Source organism: Somniosus microcephalus, chromosome 34 (genome assembly GCF_052327205.1).
Source record: "Somniosus microcephalus isolate GS21.2 chromosome 34, FLI_Smic_1.0, whole genome shotgun sequence".
Classification (NCBI taxonomy): domain Eukaryota; kingdom Metazoa; phylum Chordata; class Chondrichthyes; order Squaliformes; family Somniosidae; genus Somniosus; species Somniosus microcephalus.
In genome coordinates, this window is record NC_141020.1 from 20,533,959 (window position 1) to 20,553,972 (window position 20,014).

At 51.0% G+C, this 20,014-nt stretch overlaps 1 protein-coding gene across 2 annotated transcripts in view; it reads left to right on the forward strand.

Moving 5' to 3' along the window:
• Positions 1-19,646, forward strand: part of rasgrp4 (RAS guanyl releasing protein 4) — a 217,179-nt gene extending 197,533 nt beyond the window's left edge. Inside the window, exons 15-17 of one of the 2 annotated variants that reach the window (XM_085973565.1) lie at positions 649-786; positions 13,085-13,389; positions 18,000-19,646. In XM_085973565.1, the coding sequence (XP_085829691.1) occupies positions 649-786; positions 13,085-13,389; positions 18,000-18,212 (656 nt within the window). In that variant the 3' untranslated portion in view covers positions 18,213-19,646. Of the gene's footprint in view, positions 1-648; positions 799-13,084; positions 13,390-17,999 lie in introns of both variants that reach the window. The other variant, XM_085973563.1, reaches the window with a different exon arrangement.
• The last annotated feature ends 368 nt before the right edge of the window (positions 19,647-20,014 follow it).

Genomic DNA, 20,014 nt, shown 5'->3' on the forward strand with positions numbered 1-20,014 from the left:
CCATTCTTGGGATGTGGGCATCGCTGGCAAGGCCGGCATTTATTGCCCATCCCTCGTAGCCCTGAGAAGGCGGTGGTGGGCCGCCATTTTGGACCGCTGGTGGCACTTTTGTTACAACTGAGTGTCTCGCTCGGACACTTCAGAGGGCAGTTAAGAGCCCAAATACTTTGGCATGGGACTGGAGTCACATGTAGGCCGGACCGGGTAAGGACGACAGCAGTGAACCAGTTGGGGTTTTTAACGACAATCTGACAGCTTCACGGTCACTTTTACATCTTTAAGATTTTTTAATTCCAGATATTTTAAAAAAAATTCTGAATGCAAACTGTCATGGTGGGAGTTGAACTCGCGTGCTACTGGATTAGTAGTCCAGCAACACAGCCGCTACACTACCGCAGCCTATACATGCTAGCGGGCTACCGGACTGAGACCAATTGTTGAGGCAGTGTACACTACCTCTAACTGTACCTGGGAGAGGTTCATACTGGCACTGGGTGCCTGATAAGGGAACATGTTCCATTCCTCAATACTAACGTCCCTCACCCTATTGATCAAGTATGAATACGAGTGTACAGACCATGCCGTTGGTGTTGTGTGTGACTGGGGCGGGGGGAGAGCCTCACTGATCTGCCTTTTCCCTCTCTGCAGACTGCGGGATTAACTGTCACAAGCAGTGCCGGGACATGGTGGCGCAGGAGTGCAAGAAACGCAGCAAGACCCATCAAAGTGACAGCACGCTACAGTGTCCCACCACCCCATCCCTCTCAACGGCAACGGCTCTGAAAGGTCAAAGCACTGGTAAAACCTCCACTGTTCAACAGGCATGAGTGTCAGTCGCTAACCTGACTGTGTACATGTTTGGTGACTGGTTTGCTATGGCTTGTGTGCGTGTATGTGTCCGTGTTTGTGTGTGCATGTATGCATGTGTGTGTCCGTGTTTGCGTGTGCGTGTTTGTGTGCATGTATGCATGTTTGCGCGCGCGTGTGCATGTATGTGTGCGTGTATGTATGTATGCATGTGTGCGCGTGTGGCCGTGTGCATGTATGCATGTGTGTGCGTGCATGCGCACCTGCGTGTATGCGTGTCTGTGCGTGCGTGTGTCCATGTATGTGCACGTGTGCGCGCGCCTGTGTGTGTGTATGTCTGTGTGTGTGTGTGCGCACGTGTGTGCGTGTATGTACAGAGTCTTTGTTGCAGGAGTCCGAGTTCTTACAATAGTGAGTTGTCCTGCTCAACATGTCACTTGTGAGGGGCTCTTTGTACTTGCTGTCTGCCCCATGAGGGCTCAAACTTAGTCTTGTCAATGGTCTAAGAACATAAGAAATAGGAGCAGGAGTAGGCCATACGGCCCCTCGGGCCTGCTCCGCCATTCAATAGGATCATGGCTGATCCGAATCTAGACTCACGTCCACTTCCCTGCCCTCTCCCCGTAACCACTAATTCCCTTATCTGCTAGGAAACTGTCTATCTCCATTTTAAATTTATTTAATGTTGCAGCTTCCACAGCTCTCTGAGGTAGCAAATTCCATAGATTTACTACCCTCTGAGTGAAGAAGTTCCTCCTCATTAATGGCAGATGGCGACTCCTTCTTTTGGGGGTAAGGTTAGTGGTGTCACTTAGGGTCTCTGTGGTGTCGAGGTGGCTGGTGATGGAAGACTGGAATTAAGCCAACCCTCTGTGGCCAAGAAAGAAACAGCATTTGTGGAGCGCACTTCACGACCTCTGGATGTCAGGAAGTGTTTCGCAGCCAATGAAATGCTTTGGAAGTGTAGTCACTGTTGTAATGTAGTCAATTTGCATTTAGCCAGAAGCAGCAATGAGATAAGTAACCTGATGCTTTGTCTTAGAGGAGGAGAGAGAGGCGGAGAGGTTTAGGGAGGGAATTCCAGAGCTTGGGGCCTTGGCAGCTGAAGGCACGGCCGCCAATGGTGGAGCGATGGAATTCGGGGATGCGCAAGAGCTCAGAATTGGAGGAGGGCAGAGATCTCGGAGGGTTGTAGAGCTGGAGGAGGTGACCGGGATTTGAACCGAAGGATGAGAATTTTAAATTCGAGGTGTTGCCAGAGCAGTAGTCAATGTAGGTCAGCGAGCACGGGGAGGTGATGGGCGAACAGAACCATTCGTTTCCAGCGGGGAGCGGAGGTCGCATAGAGCACGCGGCTGAAAATGGCGGGTGGGCGGGCACAGCGGGCGCTCCCTGAGACTAGCACTCCCGCTGTGAGCTTGGAATCGACCCTGCAAGCCCCAGAGCCCGGCATGTAAAGTCAAATCAGCTGACTGCATGCGGCAACTATACGGTTAAGTTCCAAGCCTCCCCTCACTTATCTATGCAAAACCAGACTAACCTTATACACCCTGTTTTGCAAACACTTGGAGCAGCAGCACCAATAAGAGCTGGAGGATTTGCCTTCTGTTCTGTGGCGATTATGGCTGCAAAACCCATTGCAACTGAAACTTCTGTCTGAAAATCTTTGCGCAACGAGTTGTTGTGATCTGGAACGCGCTGCCTGAAAGGGCGGTGGAAGCAGATTCAATAGTAGTTTGCAAAAGGGAATTGGATAAAGACTTGAAGGGGAAAAATGTGCAGGGCCGTGGGGCAAGAGCGGGGGGAGTGGGGCAAATTAGAGAGCTCTACCAAAGAGCCGGCACAGGCACGATGGGCTGAATGGCCTCCTTCTGTGCTGTATTGTTCTATGATTCTGCAGAAGTGCAAACTGCACTTAGATATCATCCAATTGATCTTATTTGTGACCTCAGAACACTGTTTGTTAGAATGCTACAGTAAGCAATGATCTGAAATCAGATTGGATCTTATCGGACATGAGACTGGACCCGGTATTATTTCCCTGTCTCTTAACCCTTACGGTGCTGGCAGTGTCGTTTATTAGATTTTCAGCAAGGCTAATTAACGCCCTAGGGCTGGGCAACTCTGAAGACATACCGTAGATCCGCGCAGGCCGGGGAGACCAGCCGTTCGGAGGGAGGGGGCAGCAACCAGGAGGAGCGTTAACTGTCTGCAGGCCAGTGGGGTTATCTGGGCAGGGCGAAGGAAGAATGAAAGAGGCTCACATCTCTACAGCGCCTTTCACAACCTCAGGACGTCCCAAAGCCCTTTCCTCCCTGCCCCAGCAAATCCATCATTTCTGCTCTGGCTTTGCCGACCCGCGGTGTGGAACCTGCACGGGTGTCAGCCGGTGGCTCAGTGGGTAGCACTCTCTCGCCTCTGAGTCAGAAGGTCGTGGGTTCAAGTCCCACTCCAGAGACTTGAGCACAAAAATCCAGGGCTGACACTCCCAGTGCAGTGATGAGGGAGTGCTGCACTGCCGGAGGTGCCGTCTTTCGGATGAGACGTTAAACCCAGGCCCTGTCTGCTCTCTCAGGTGGACGTAAAAGATCCCGTGGCCACTATTTCGAAGAAGAGCAGGGGAGTTCTCCCCGGTGTCCTGGCCAATATTTATCCCTCAACCAACATCACTAAAAACAGATGATCTGGTCATTAACACATTGCTGCTAGTGAGAGCTTGCTGTGCGTAAATTAGCTGGTGCATTTTCCACATTACTGGACTAGCCATGTGCCCCCCTCCCTGTGAATGGCTCCATAGTGCTGTATTATAGTCACCCCCCACCCCCCCTCTTTTTTCCCATGAGAATCCAAAAGAAATCCCCGCCCTTTTGGGGAAACCAGCTGTTGGGAGAGGGGAAAACAACATTTCCTGCTACAAGGAGGAGCGTTAGCTGTCTAAAGGCCAAATCTACACTTCTTCTGTGAGGTTATCTGGGCTGGGCGAGAGAAGAATGAAAGAGGCTCACAACTCTACAGCGCCTTTCACAACCTCAGGACATCCCAAAGCGCTTTACAGCCCATGAAAGTACTTTTGAAGTGTTGTAAAGTAGGGAAACGCGGCAGCCAATTCATGCACAGCAAGATCCCACAAACAGCAATGAGATAATGACCAGATAATCTGGGTTTTTTTAAGTGATGTTGGTTGAGGGATAAATATTGTCCAGGACACCGGGGAGAACTCCCCCTGCTCTTCTTCAAATAGTGCCGCGGGATCTTTTACATCCACCCGAGAGGGCAGACGGAGCCTCGGTTTAACGTCTCATCCGAAAGACAGCACCTCTGACAGTGCAGCACTCCCTCAGCACTGCACTGGAAGTGTCAGCCTGGATTTATGTGCTCAAGTCTCTGGAGTGGGACTTGAACCCACGACGTTTGGACTCAGAGGCGAGGGTGCCGCCCACTGAGCCAAAGCTGACACTGCAAAATGTAACAAAATTAAATTTGAACACAGCTACAGGATGACTGTGAATAGCAGACTTGACAGGGGAAAAATTCGGTGGGTTAGCACCTCCCAGTAGCGCCTCTGAGGGGCGCTAATGGGGGCGCTAGGAACTTAGCGCCCGAGCGCGGCGATTTTAGCGTCGCTTGCGAAATTGACCAGTCGCTTTGCGGCGGCGCTAAACACTGCCGCCACAATCTCCTGCGCCCGCAGATCGTGACGTCAGTCAAGCGTGCAATGCCCCGGTATCGCCCCCCTGCCTTAGCGCCTGCCGCTAGGAACGACAGGTAGAGGGGAACGTTTTCAAGTCGGGAAGGGGCTGTGGCAGCGCTATTTAAAGGCGGGCCACTTCCTGCCTTTTCTTGTCGGCAACATTTTTGGTTTTAACGCTGTCCTAAGGAATTTTGGCCCTCAGCACCACTTTTGAGATTCCTAAGCGCCGAGCTCTTTCCCTGGGCCTATCCATTGGTGCTTCCAACACAATTGCTTTCGAGGTCTCTCCAGGCCGAGATTCAAGGCTGCAATGAGCAGGGTGCGGCTGGCCAGCAAGGTGGCCCCTCCCCTTTAAGAACTGGACGACGCCAGTCTGTCTGGCTTCCATGGTAACGGGCATCGCCTGAGCTTCGGTAGTGTTCTGAGGTAGCGCCTCGCTCCCCGATGTTTGCGACTTAAGAGAGGTGAGCAGCGCCTGATTTAGCGCTCAAATCACCTCCAGGGGCGATGGAGGCAAATTTTGCAGTCGGAGGTGATAATTAGTGCCGGGCCGATATTAGCCCCCACCCCCCCCCCCCCCAAAATGGGCGATACCCAATTCCCCCCCCCCCCCCGCGACGTTTCTTATTCAATATTGGGGCACGGCCCACGTTTGCACTTTTGCTGGGGTTTTTTTTTTCCATTCTGCTCGGTGTCCGCATGCAAATGAGTTGTCACAATGTTTGAATAACAGCGCTGGCTGCAATCTGCTAATGAGTCACTTAACCACCGTCAGCTCCCAGTCGTTGGACGGCCTTTTGATACGCAAAGACTGAGCAGACCAACCATTGCGAGAAGCTCTGGGGCACCAATTGGTGGAGATGTACCGATTGCGGTCTGGGACATGTTCGCTTGTCTGAGATACACAGGCAGTGAAGTCACCGATAAACGCTACCTTTTCAACTCTGCTTGGCACACACTGACTCAATTTAAAGAGGGAGTTTGCCTTTATACCGCGCCTGTCATGTTCTCAGGACGTTCCAAAGTATCTTTACAGCCAAAGGAGTCCGTTTGAAGTGGAGTCACTGTTGTAATGTAGGTAAATGCAGCAGCCAATTCTGAACACAGCAAGCTCCCACAAACAGCAATGAGATAATGACCAGATAATCTGGTTTGGCGATGTTGGTTGAGGGATAAATATTGGCCCCAGGACACCGGGGAGAACTCCCCTCCTGCTCTTCTTCGAAATAGTGCCCGTGGGATCTTTTACGTCCACCCGAGAGGGCAGACGGGGCCCTCGGTTTAACGTCTCATCCTTTGCAGGCAGGTCTCGGACGCTAATACAAAAGCAAAATACTGCAGATGCTGGAAATCTGAAATAAAACCAGAAAAATGCTGGAGGTACTCAGTGGGTCAGGCAGTATCTGTGGAGAGAGAAACCGAGTGAACGTTTCAGGTCGATGACTCTTCGTCAGAACTGGGAAAAAAGCTGGAGATGGAACAGGTTTTTAAGCAAGTGTAGGGGCAGGGAAAGGGGGGAGGGGAGGAAAGAACAGAAGGGAAGGTCTGTGATAGAATGGAAGGCGGGAGAGATTAAGAGACAAAAGGGATGATAGTGCAAGGCAAACGGAGATGGTCTCAGACATTCACCTCTACCATGCGGTCAGGAAATCTGGTAACAGCCCACCATCAGAGGCCACTGTCTCAAAATCCCATCATAACAGCACAAAGGGGCCAATTTTTGGTTTTCAACCAACCCCTTCAGGAGCCTAGGCTGCTCCCCCCCAGTTTGGCTCACTTGCACCTTTCTGGGGACCGGTTCCCCTCATCTCTCTCGGCATACCTCTAATCGGCCAGGTCCCCTCGGAGCCAGGGAAGTGGGAATTCCAGTGTAGGGGGAGTCTCCATCCCCTGGCTCCACTCTCTTGGTATCACTGGCCTTGTAAAGGGGCGGACGGCAGGCCAACCCCCAAGTTCCCCGGCCAAACCCTGACAACAACAACCTGTATTTATATAGCGCCTTTAACGTAGTAAAACCTCCCAAGGCGCTGCACAGGAGTATTTTAAGACAAAAAATTTGACACCGAGCCACATAAGGAGAAATTAGGGCAGGTGACCAAAAGCTTGGTCAAAGAGGTAGGTTTTAAGGAGCGTCTTAAAGGAGGAAAGAGAGGCGGAGAGGTTTAGGGAGGGAATTCCAGAGCTTAGGGCCCAGGCAGCTGAAGGCACGGCCACTGATAATTGAGCGATTATAATCAGGGATCCTCAAGAGGGCAGAATTAGAGGAGCGCAGATATCTCGGGGGGTTGTGGGGCTGGAGGAGATTACAGAGATAGGGAGAGGCGAGGAGGCCATGGAGGGATGTGAAAACAAGGATGAGAATTTTGAAATCGAGGCGCTGCTTAACCGGGAGCCAATGTAGGTCAGTGAGCACAGGGGTGACAGGTGAACGGGACTTGGTGCGAGTTAGGACACGGGCAGCTGAGTTTTGGATGACCTCAAGTTTACGTAGGGTGGAATGTGGGAGGCCAGCCAGGAGTGCGTTGGAATAGTCAAGTCGAGAGGTAACAAAGGCAAATGGATGAGGGTTTCAGCAGCGGATGAACTGAGGCAAGGGGCGGAGACGGGCGATGTTACGGAGGTGGAAATAGGCGGTCTTAGTTACGCTGCGGGTATGTACTCGCTCCCAAGCCTCTCCAGCTCTGGCCAACGAAAGCAATGACATTCCCCATGGTTTTCCCTCACTGTAAGGAGAAAAAAAAGATCTCCCAGCCTCCACATTCAGGAGCATGTTTGCCTGGGAGCCCGCTGACCCCCATCACCGATTTACTACAGCATATTGTACCTTTAATGTTCCCAAGATGCTTCACAGAGATGTGGCAAACAAAATGGACGCCTAGCCGAGAAGGAGCTCTGAGGAGGTCAAAGAGCTGGGTTCAAAGGAGAGTCTTAAAGGAGAAGTGTTGGAACAGGAGGAGGCCATTCGGCCCCTCGAGCCTCTTCCGCCATTCAATTAGACCACGGCTGATCTGTATCTCAACTCCATTCACCGGCCTTGGCTCCATAATCCTCGATACCCTTACCCAACAAAAATCTTATCAATCTCAGTTTTGAAATTTTCAATTGACCCCCGCCAGCCCCAACAGCTTTTTTTTGGTGGGGTGGGGGGGAGAGAGTTGCAGATTTCCACTCCCCTTTGTGTGAAGAAGTGCTTCCTGATATCGCACCCTGAACGGCCTGGCTCTAATCTTAAGATTGTGCCCCCCCCTTGTTCTGGACTCTCCCCACACATCAGAAGAACTGGTTTCTCACTATCTACCCTATCAAACCCTTGGAACGGTTCAGGGGTTTAAGGAGGCAATTGCAGGGCCTGGGAACTGGGCTGCTGAAGGTGGGACGGGGGGGCGGGGAGAGGGGATGTACAAGAGGTCAGAGCTGGAAGAATGGAGAGTTGGGGAGGGGGGCGGGTGCGGTAGGGCTGGAGGTGGTTGCCGAGGTGGGGAAGGACGAGGCCTTGAAGAGATTTTAGTCACACTCTTATCATGGCACTCCCATCCTCAGTACATGCGCTTGATCCAGAACAACAAGGACGCGGATTTCTGAGTGACAACTTTGCTTTTGATGTGGTTTCTTATCCTGTTCACCTTTGTGTTTTTTCACTTTAACACCACCCAGAGTCGCTTGGCTCTTTCATCTCTCTCCCTCCAATGATTACCTGAACCCTGATGGTTATAGGGCGGCTGTTACTGTTGTGCATTTCCTGTTGTTCTGACATCGTCTGTTTGTCTCACGAGCTCGGTTGGTTTTGCCTTTACCTTCATCGATCAGGTAACCATCCCCGGCTGCAGCCGGGGGGGGGGCCGCGTTTCTCCGAGTCACCCAGACCGTCGCTGCTGTCGTTGGGCTTCGAGCGTTTGCTGCAAGTTCCCTTCACCCTTTGGTCAAAGATCGGTGAACTGCATCGGTTGTGAAGCACTTTGGCGCGTCCTGAGATGTGAAAAACACACACACACCTAAGGGCGAGTTCTTTTTTTTATAGAATCGCAGAAACTTACAGCACAGAAGGAGGCTGTTCGGCCCGTCGTGCCTGTGCTGACTCTTTGAAAGAGCCGTCGTGCTCAATCCCACATCCCCCGCTTTTTGTCCGTAACCCTGTCAGTTCCTCATCCTCGAGAACCCGTCCAACTCCCTTTGAAAATGATCGCTGGAATCAGCTTCCACCAGCTTTTCAGGTCAGGCGTTCCAGATCCCGACAACTCTCCGAGTGAAAAAATGTCTCCTCTCCCTGCTAGACCTTTTTCCAATGCTTTTGAATCTATGGCCTCTGGTTATTGTCCCACTCGCCAGAGGGAACAGTTTTTCTCTATTTACTCTTTCAAAACCTCTCATCATCTTGAAAACCTCTATTAGGTCACCTATGAACCTTCTCTGTTCCAAGGAGAACGGCCCTAACTTTTCCAACCTCGCCTCATAACTGAAGTCGCTCATCCCCGGTAACATCCTGGTGAACCTCCATGTACCCTTTCTAAGGCCTTGGCATCTTTCCTGAAGTGTGGTGTCCACAATACTCCAGCTGGGGACTTTTCTGTCTTTACAGGAAACTTCGCGATATCCGGCACCGACGGGACCGAGCTGCTGCCGATCTATCAAAACTTCCGGATAGACCAGCGCTAACGTTGAAGGATATGGAGGTTTTCATCTCCGTATCTGACAACAAACACTGTTGCTTAGCAACAGCTTGTAAACACTCGGCCTGTACCTTGGAAGCGTCTCTGAAGCTGTTGCTAAGCTACAGAGACGCTTTCCAGAGCCTGACTGTTAAAAATAAAAGCTAGAAGAAAAAAAACCTAACCAAAACGGCTGCTGATTTCTGCTGTTAGATCGAGGTTTCTGGACATACAACCTCCGGATAAACCAAAGTTTCCTGTATTTGATTCCTAACGTCTCCCCCCGCACCCCATCCCTAAGTTCCCCCTTCCTTTCCTGAAGCCACTGATTCCTGCGGGCCGAGGCGATGGCTCTCGTCACATGGTCATTCTACCCGCCCGAGCCTTGACAGTGAGCCTGGTAGACGATCGCTCTGTAAGCTGTACCATAGTCCCGCCCTCGTCCAGTGTCCAGTACTTTGTTTACGCGGTCTTTCTTCCTGTACCAGCCGTGGCTCAGTGGGCAGCACTCTCGTCTCGGAGTCAGAAGGTCGTGGGTTCGAGTCCCGCTCCAGAGACTTGAGCACAAAAACCTCGGCTGACACTCCAGTGGAGTGCTGCACTGTCGGAGGTGCCGTCTTTAGGATGAGACGTTAAACCGAGGCCTCCGTCTGCTCTCTCAGGTGGACGTAAACGGTCCTGTGACACTATTTGGAAGAAGAGCAGGGGGAGTTCTCCCCTGGTGTCCTGGGGCCAATATTTATCCCTCAATCAACATCACTAAAACAGATTCTCTGGTCATTATCACATTGCTGTTTGTGGGAGCTTGCTGTGCGCAAATTGACCGCCACGTTTCCTACATTACAACTGTGACTCCACTTCAAAAAAGTACTTCATTGGCTGTAAAGCGCTTTGGGACGTCCTGAGGTCGTGTAAACGCGCTGTAGAAACTCAAGCCTCCCTTTCTATACGGGAAATCCTGAGATGAATTAAAGGTTCACTGATGCAGTTTTGTTAAGTGTTTGTGAACCTTTGGTTCCAGGTTAGAAGAAACCGATGTGAGATGCCTCTTTAAAAGAACACGTCGGGCCAGAATTTGCCCTTAGTCAAACATTGGTGAGCTTCCTCACTCGTGATGCGCTTCAGGATGTGAAAAGCACACTTAAGTGCGAGTTCTGCCTTTGATTCATAACTCCCCCCCGCCAGCCCCACCACTCTCCTCAACGGCGTCGTTCGCACGGCGCGCTGCCGAACACAAACAGAAATAGTTCGGCAGACCGATTCTCAAGGGGCCGATGCAGCAATGCTGGAACTTGCGAAACGTGCTGTGGGCTCTCTTGCCCTCTGGTGGGCAGACGCAGCAGTGCACCACTGCTGGTGCCACCCAGCACGCCTGGTGCCCAGAGGGCAACCCGTTTGTCTGCAGTGGTCCACTCGCATGCGTGGTTATTTGCAGGAAGTCGGGCGATGTTGGCTCCACTTCCTTGGCCTCCAAATCGCGAATAAAGCAGCTTAAGAGAGGCCGAGCCCCCTCCCGGTAGATTTTACTGACAGAGAGAGAATGTAGGAATTGAAGATGTAAAGGTTAGATGTGAAGTTTTTAAAGAGTGGCATGTTCAGGAATCCTTCCGGTGAGACATTGTACAGGCCCCGATTTTAACTCCAGGCGGATTCCCCCGCTCAGGCCTGAGTTAAAATTACAGTCGGGCCTCAATGATGTCATCGGGCCGCAACATGCATCTGTAAAAGAAGGACCCCGTTGGCTCCGGGCGCGCCTCTCCTTGCTGCCAGCTCAGGAGAGCAGGTCCAAATTACAGACGCTGCCGTCATGGCGGCTTTCGGACTGGTAAGAGCCGCGGGCGGTTTTAACCGCCCACCCGCCAGGTTGCTGCTGAGCCGCTAGGGCGAAACTCGCCCCCGTTGAACCAGGGCCCTGTTTGTGTGTTCAGATGGATGTTAAAGATCCCATGGCCTTGTTCAAAGAAGGGCAGTGAGTTCCCCTGCTGTCACGGCCAAATGTTCCCTCCTCACCAAAACCCCCCAAAAAAACCAGGCCAACAGAACGTTGCTATTTCTGAGACGAGGTTGGCGCAGTGTTTGCCTACGACAGTCACTGCCCTTCAAACGCAATTCTTTTTTTTTTTAATTCATTCTCGGGATGTGGGCATCGCCGGCAAGGTCAGCATTTATTGCCCACCCCTAACTGCCCTGAACTGGTTAAGAATCAACCACGTCGGGTGTGGGACTGGAGTCGCGTATCGGCCAGACCGGGTAAGGACGGCAGATTTCCTTCCCGAAAGGACATCAGTGAACCAGTTCGGCTTTTACGACAATCCGACAGTTTCATGGTCACTTTTACTGCAACAATTTGTATTTATACAGCGTCTTTAAAGTAGTAAAATATCCCAAGGCGCTTCACAGGAGCGATTATCAAACAAAATTTGACACCGAGCCACATAAGGAGATATGAGCACAGGCGACCAAAGGCTTGGTCAAAGAGGCAGGTTTTAAGGGGTGTCTTAAAGGAGGAGAGGTTTAGGGAGGGAATTCCAGAGCTTAGGGCCCAGGCAACAGAAGGCACGGCCGCCCAGTGGTGGAGTGAAGGAGATTGGAGATGGGCAAGAGGCCAGACTTGGAGGAGCGCAGAGATCTCGGAGGGCTGGAGGCAATGTTCCCGTTCAGCTGTGCGGCTGTGTGGCCGGGCAGCGGTCCGGAGATCCCGCGCAGGCCGGTCGCCGGCTTTTGAACGGGAAAAACCGCCCAGGCGCGGAAATGTGTACGGGCCACGCAGCCCGTTAAAGAGGCCGCGCGCGCCCCGAAAGTAAAATCACAGGGAACGTTGGTGGTGAGCAACGTTCCCTCTAAGCTGCGCCGTGCGTGGCCACGCAGCGATCGGGAAGCTCCCGCGCCGGCCAATCACAAGCGGCTCCCTCTGAGATACCGGGCGGCCACTCTGCAAACTTAAAGGTACCGCGCGCACTAAAAAACTGAGAGGGAACTTCGGTTTTAGGTCTGGGGGAGGTTACAGAGAGAGGCAGAGGTAAGGCCATGGAGGGATTTGAAAACAAGGGTGAGAATTTTAAACTCAATTTAAATTTTCCTACTGCCACAACGGGATTTTGAACTCACATTCTCTGGATGAACTCGTCCATTAACATAACCACTATACCACCGTACATAGAAACATAGAGAAATAGGAGCAGGAGTAGGCCATTCGGCCCTTCGAGTCTGCTCCGCCATTCAATATGATCATGGCTGATCCTCTATCTCAATACCATATTCCCGCTCCCTCCCCATACCCCTCGATGCCTTTTGTGTCTAGAAACCTATCTATCTCCTTCTTAAATATATTCAGTGACTTGGCCTCCACAGCCCTCTGGGGTAGAGAATCCCACAGGTTCACCACCCTCTGAGTGAAGAAAATTCTCCTCATCTCAGTCCTAAATGTCCTACCCCGTATCCTGAGACTGTGACCCCTCGTTCTTGACCCCCTCAGCCAGGGGAAACATCCTCCCTGCATCCAGTCTGTCTAGCCCTGTCAGAATTTTATACGTTTCAATGAGATCCCCTCTCATTCTTCTAAACTCTAGTGAATACAGGCCTAGTCAACCCAATCTCTCCTCATACGACAGTCCTGCCATCCCAGGAATCAGTCTGGTGAACCTTCGCTGCACTCCCTCTACGGCAAGTATATCCTTTCTTAGGTAAGGAGACCAAAACTGCACACAGTACTCCAGGTGTGGTCTCACCAAGGCCCTGTATAACTGTAGTAAGACATCCTTGCTCCTGTACTCAAATCCCACTAATTCATGTTATGAAGTGTTTAGAAATGTTCGGCACTTTATAAATTCAACTTTTATTTCCAATTTCGCGAGATAACCTGGATTGGACAACGTATCGTCATTTGCAACGAGACCTCAATGAGTTGATTTTTTTTTGCTTCTTCCGCTTGCCCCTCTAGGTAATGACGACGACATATTCATGTACCCTCACAGCGACAGCAACGAGCACAATGACGACGGCAAGGACCACGCTATTGTGGTGACGGGTCACTTGAACCAGAGTTACTCAGCCCGGGTAACGCCGACAGTAGCAAACAGGTCCACGCAGACGGACCCAGCTAACGTGGACACGGACTTTGCTGTCGGGGGGCTCGCCGTTCTAAAATCCGGCTCGTCGCGCTTGCAGCCTCATCCGAACAGGTGGGATGAGTTGGGAATGCCAGAGTGTGAGCAATGGGTGCAGAGACTACAGGAAGTACAGCAGGTGAGAATTGGAGGGTCGGGCTGGATGGGATGTGGGAGTGCATCAGGGCGGCTGGGCTTCTACAATGTGAAAGGAACTGATGCTTGACTGGCGTGGTGATGCGTCCCATTGGAGCCCGAATGCACTGCGCGGAGCGGTAGAAACATAGCAGCAGGAGTCGGCCATTCGGCCCTTCGAGCCTGCTCCGCCATTCAATATGATCATGGCTGATCCTCTATCTCAATACCATATTTCCGCTCTCTCCCCATACCCCTTGATGCCTTTTGTGTCTAGAAATCTATCTCTCTCCTTAAATATATAGAATCCTAGAATCATAGAAAGTTACAGCACGGAGGGAGGCCATTCGGCCCATCGTGTCCGCGCCGGCCAACAAAGAGCTGTCCAACCTAATCCCCCTTCCCAGCTCTTGGTCCGTAGCCCTGCAGGTTAGAGCATCCCAAGGGCACATCCAAGTACTTTTTAAATGTGGTTAGGGTTCCTGCCTCTACCACCCTTTCAGGCAGTGAGTTCCAGACCCCCACAACCCTCTGGGTGAAGAAATTTCCCCTCAAATCCCCTCTAAACCTTCCACCAATTACTTTAAATCTGTGTCCCCTGGTTTTTGACCCCTCTGCTAAGGGAAATAGGTCCTTCCTATCCACTTTATCTATGCCCCTCATAATTTTATACACCTCAATAAGGTCTCCCCTCAGCCTCCTCTGTTCCAAGGAAAACAGACCCAGCCTGTCCAGTCTTTCCTCATTGCTAAGATTCTCTACTCCCAGCAACATCCTTGTAAATCTCCTCTGTACCCTCTCTAGTACAATCACATATTCAGTGACTTGGCCTCCACAGCCTTCTGTGGTAGAGAATTCCACAGGTTCACCACCCTCTGAGTGAAGAAATTTCTCCTCATCTCAGTCCTAACTGTCCTACCCCGTATCCTGAGACTGTGACCCCTCGTTCTAGACCCCCCCAGCCAGGGGAAACATCCTCCCTGCATCCAGTCTGTCTAGCCCTGTCAGAATTTTATACGTTTCAATGAGATCCCTTCTCATGCTTCTAAACTCTAGTGAATACAGCCCTAGTCGACCCAATCTCTCCTCATATGACAGCCCTGCCATCCCAGGAATCAGTCTGGTGAACCTTCGCTGCACTTCCTCTATGGCAAGTATATCCTTTCTTAGGTAAGGAGACCAAAACTGCAGGATGCACAGCTGGCACAGGTTGGCTCACCAACCTTAGCCATGGGGTCAAGTGGGTGCTAGGCATTGCGCCATTGAGGGGGAGCAAGATCTGAGTGAGTGACCCTGAACTGCTTTCCTGCACTCGCTCGTGACCTGTTTCCATTGTGTGTTCGGGATTGGAGGGGGGGGTGGCGGGTGATAAATAAAGTTGCATCGTACAGGAAACTTTCTGGTATCCGGCACGGACGGGACCGACGTGGTGCCGGTTCATTAAAAATTCCGGCTAACCGAACGCTATAGTAAAAGATACGGAGCTGAGAGCTCCGTATAAAGCAACAAACCCTGTTGCTTAGCAACAGCTTCAGAACAATGGCCACAAGTTGCAAGCGTCTCTGTAGCTTAGCAACAGCTGCAGCCACACCCTTGCCTTCCTCCATTTGTTGCTGTGCAAGTAATAAAAGTTACCTGAACCTACTCCTGAATTTTGCCGGTTAACCGACATTTCCGGTTATTTAGGTGCCGGTTAATCGAAAGTTTCCTGTAATTACTTGACCCAATGTTGAAGAATGTCAGTCTTACCAAACATCTGCCCACTGTTGGATCGCATTGACTTATAGGATAGCCAACTGGGGAAAGAGCATGAGGTGGAGAAGAAGGGGGCAATCATTCCGTCTCCTCGAGGGTACCAATAATGCAACCTGAATCCCGGTAATTGATTGTGCAGAATATTTCTTTACGGGCAACTTCTGAGGCAGAGAAGTTAAAAGTGGACAGTGGAGGAGAAGCATCCGGGAAGGCGCTGAGCACCTCGAGTCTCTTCGCCGGGAGCAAGCGGAAGCCAAGCGCAGGCAGTGCAAGGAGCGCACGTCAACCCAAGCAACCCACCCACCCGCCCCTTCAACCACCATCTGCCCCACCTGTGACAGAGACTGTCGGTCCCGCCTTGGACTCATCAGTCACCCGAGAACTCATTTTTAATGTGGAAGCAAGTCATCCTCGCTTCCGAGGGACTGCCTAAGAAGAAGAAGAAAAAGCAGAGATAATAAAAGGCCATTTGGTCAATCAATTCTGCTGCTTCCACAGGCCATGTACAATCCATCGTATCATGGACTCCACCCCACTTAGTTCACCTCAGGAGGGAAATTGCTATCGAAACATCCCCTGATCTCCAACGCTAATCTTGTGAAACTGCAAAGTATTCAAAAATGTGCCTATCTCCACTGGTCAGCCCCGGCCCGCGACCCCTAGTCTACTCCTGCCCCAGTGTGGCAAGATCCATTCATCTTCTCATCCATCTCTATCCCAATAACCTCCAACCAGTTATTTATCCAGTTTCTTTCTGGAGTGTAGCATTGCTTGGAAGAAACAGGTGACTTTGGACCTCTGGTTCCCAAAGCTCTCCACTGCTGGGAGTTTTCCTTGCCTCATGTCTGGGTCTCTTGTAGACTCATTGATAGAGATTGATCAATAGCTCCATTATCATCGGATCATGGGATGGTAGATGGAAAGCTCGATGGGCCTTGGTATTTTTTTCGCCCATGTTCCTAATCAATGAACTCAACATGAGCTGCTCTTGCTAGGAGTGTGTTCCACACATTCACGATGGAGGGAAAACATTTTTTATAGTTTCTAGCCTGACTGAAGGTGGGTCTTTGCCTGGCTGACTCACAACGCCCCAGAATCAGCCCTGTACTCAGTGATCAGGTTAGTTTGGTCTTTGCATGGGTGAGTGATTTATCTGATTTATTTGACAGAAAATGTAAAGACCATGGAGACCACAGTCTCCCTGCCTGTTGAGTGTTAGGCTTTGCGAATTTTATCTCCTTCAGAACAAATCGAATTGCAAAATTTGCTTTAAAGGGCAGAACAGTTTGGATGAAAGTGAAGGGTGGAACTTGAGCTGACCCATCTCTCGATGGGACTCTATGCCCTAGATCTACCAAGCCCTCTCAATGGGATCCAACACTCCACCCCAGATCTACTCAATGTCAGTCCATCACTCTATCCCAGAGCTCCCAGTCCCTCTCAATGTGAGTCCAATGCTCCACCCCAGATCTAACAGGTCTTCTCAATGGGAGTCCAACGCTCTCTCCCCAGATCTACCAGGACCCTCAATGGGAGTCCAACACTCCACCCTAGATCTGACAGGTCTTCTCAATGGAAGTCCAACGCTCCACCCCAGATCTACCAGGACTCTCAATGGAAGTCCAACGCTCCACCTCCGATCTACCAGGACCCTCAATGGGATCCAACACTCCACCCCAGATCTACTCAATGTCAGTCCATCACTCTATCCCAGAGCTCCCAGTCCCTCTCAATGTGAGTCCAACACTCCACCCTAGATCTGACAGGTCTTCTCAATGGGAGTCCAACGCTCTCTCCCCAGATCTACCAGGACCCTCAATGGGAGTCCAACGCTCCACCTCAGATCTACCAGGACTCTCAATGTGAGTCCAACGCTCCACCCCAGATCTACCAGGTCTTCTCAATGGGAGTCCAACGCTCCACCCCAGATCTACCAGGCCTTCTCAATGGAAGTCCAACGCTCCACCCCAGATCTACCAGGACTCTCAATGGGAGGCCAACGCTCCACCCCAGATCTACCAGGTCTTCTCAATGGAAGTCCAACGCTCCACCTCAGATCTACCAGGACCCTCAATGGGAGTCCAACGCTCCACCCCAGATCTACCAGGTCTTCTCAATGGAAGTCCAACGCTCCACCTCAGATCTACCAGGTCTTCTCAATGGGATCCAACACTCTATCCCAGAGCTCCCAGTCTGCATCCACTATTTTCACCTTTTTCTTTGTTAATGGTAAATGTTTTACACTCGTGACTATAAGCAGAAGGGAGAAAGATTGTTCCCTTAACTTATTACAGTTTTTTTTTATTCGTTTTTTTTTATGGGATGTGGGCGTCGCTGGCAAGGCCAGCATTTATTGCCCATCCCTAATTGCCCTCGAGAAGATGGTGGTGAGCCGCCTTACAGTCCGTGTGGTGAAGGTGCTCCCACAGCGCTGTTAGGGAGGGAGTTCCAAGATTTTGACCCAGCGACGATGAAGGAACGGCGATATACTTCCAAGTCAGGATGGGGAACTTGGAGGTGGTGGTGTTCCCATGCGCCTGCTGCCCTTGTCCTTCTAGGTGGTAGAGGTCGCAGGTTTGGGAGGTGCTGGCCTTGGCGAGTTGCTGCAGTGCATCTTGTAGTGCTGCAGTGCAGCTGTAGTGTGATGCATCCCAGTAGCACTAGGGTCACTGCACTCTTACCTGGGCCCTTGTGATTTCAAAGTTGCCTCGCTGTTCATTTCTGCCTCGTAACAAGCGACTCTCCCCGTCCTGCTCGTTTAGGGTTAGCGCGCTCTATTGTGGGTTGGTTGAGCATGTACATTAATACCTTTTTGTTTTCTTACCACCCCTCCCCCCCCACCCCCCCTTGTTGCTATAGCAAAGAAGCCAGCTTGCGACGGAGAACGATAATCTTCACAAGTTGAAAGCACGTCTTGAAGAAGAGAACGCCAGACTGCAGGACCAGGTCAGCGCAATGCAGGAGGAGATTGAAGCCCTGAAAAGCAGACAAGAGCCCCTCAGCCAACCTACGGTCACCCTTATTTTGGAACAGATGGACAATCTCCACATACAGCACGACTCCAAAATCTGAACTGGTGGCATCATCCAGCAAGGACTCGCCGAGCGGCTGCAGGGCCAGCGCATATTTAAATTATAAAACATTGGCACTTGAGCACAATCGTGACATTTTTCTTTCATTTCTTTTGTACCTTGTCGCTTAAGAAGACCATTTTCACCTTGGAGGATCGCCATGGGCTGGAACCGCGAAAAAAAAACAATGGACTTTCTTCACACCTTGATTGTTGAGTTCAGTCAATTGGATGGCCAGTGAGAAATGAGAGGTTTCTAATTTACACTAGGCCCAGTGACAGCATCAAGCACTTTCAGGTCGTGCCTCAGACGAAATACGGTGTTTCCTGTTGCCCCCACCCCCCCCCCAGAATTTTGACCTTTGGTTCAGGAGAGTGTCCTCTGTGCAGCAGCGATGTCTTGCATCTTATGTTGAGACTGCCTTATGCACTGGAAGAGCACAGTGAGCAACAATGTATTGGAAGCATCTTTGATGACACCCAAGACATTTACAGAACAGAATCACAACATTAACCACATAGATCATATGGTGGGTGCCAGGGGATTACCAGAAGGTCTGGGCAGAATGTCATTCAGCCAAAATTGAACAAAAATCAGACACTGATCTAGATCACTTCAATTGTAATCATTCTATTGTCAATATTGACTTGCCCACCAGTGGGCATTGACTAGACAGGCTGGGTCCCAACCCTTTGACCCCGGTGACCTCGTTCTGCTCCTTGGCTTCCACTTTATTTTTATTGTTCTTCCCCTCCCCCCGCCCCCGCCCGAAGGTCGCTGGCCCCACCTGAGGCCTCGGCCAACGTGGACACCCTTCGCGGTGAGTGTTGGCAGTCTATGTGATCTCGAGGAGATGGCACAGCCAAACCCGATCCCTGTCCTCACCCGACATCCACGGCCGTGCAGGACAGTGATTGGGAGCGGGAACAATGGCTGATTTTCCCAAACATCTCACCTCTACCTAATTGAGATCAGCTTAGTTCCCTCGCTAAGTCCAACATGGTTGGCCTCTTGACCTCACCAGGACAGGGTGTGTTTTCCCATAGTAATTGGTTGTACACAATGGATATAAATTGAAAACTGAATTAAGGTGGTCATACTAACCTGGATAACCAGCTTTACAAAAACTTGTATTCACACAGTGTCTCTAACGTAGTCCCAAGGCACTTCACAGGAGCGATTATCAAACAAAATTTGACACCGAGCCACATAAGGAGATATTAGGACAGGTGACCAAAAGCTTGGTCAAAGAGGTCGGTTTTAAGGAGCGTCTTAAAGGAGGAGAGAGAGGCGGAGAGGTTTAGGGAGGGAATTCCAGAGATTAGGGCCCAGGCAGCTGAAGGCACGGCCACCAATGGTGGAGCGATTAGAATCAGGGATGATGAAGCTGCCAGAATTAGAAGAGCGCAGATATTTCGGGGGGGGGGGGGGGCGGTTGTGGGGCTGGAGGAGATTACAGAGATAGGGAGGGGGTGAGGCCATGGAGGGATTTGAAAACAAGGATGAGAATTTTGAAATCGAGGCGTTGCTTAACCGGGAACCAATGTAGGTCAGCGAGCACAGGGGGTGACGGGCGAACGGGACTGGGTAACATTAGTAACTACGGAAAAAAGCCACCAGACAGCATCAGGTCAGTTTGATTGACCTCTTGTTCTATTAATAGCCTGCCCAAGGAGAACCTCGTGAATAAATTTATACCCTGGCCCGCTCCACCTCATGAATAGAAAAATCTTGCCCGCTGTCTCTTCACAAACACAGGCCCTGGGTGAAAGAAATAATCCACCAAATCTTAAAGCTTGGAAT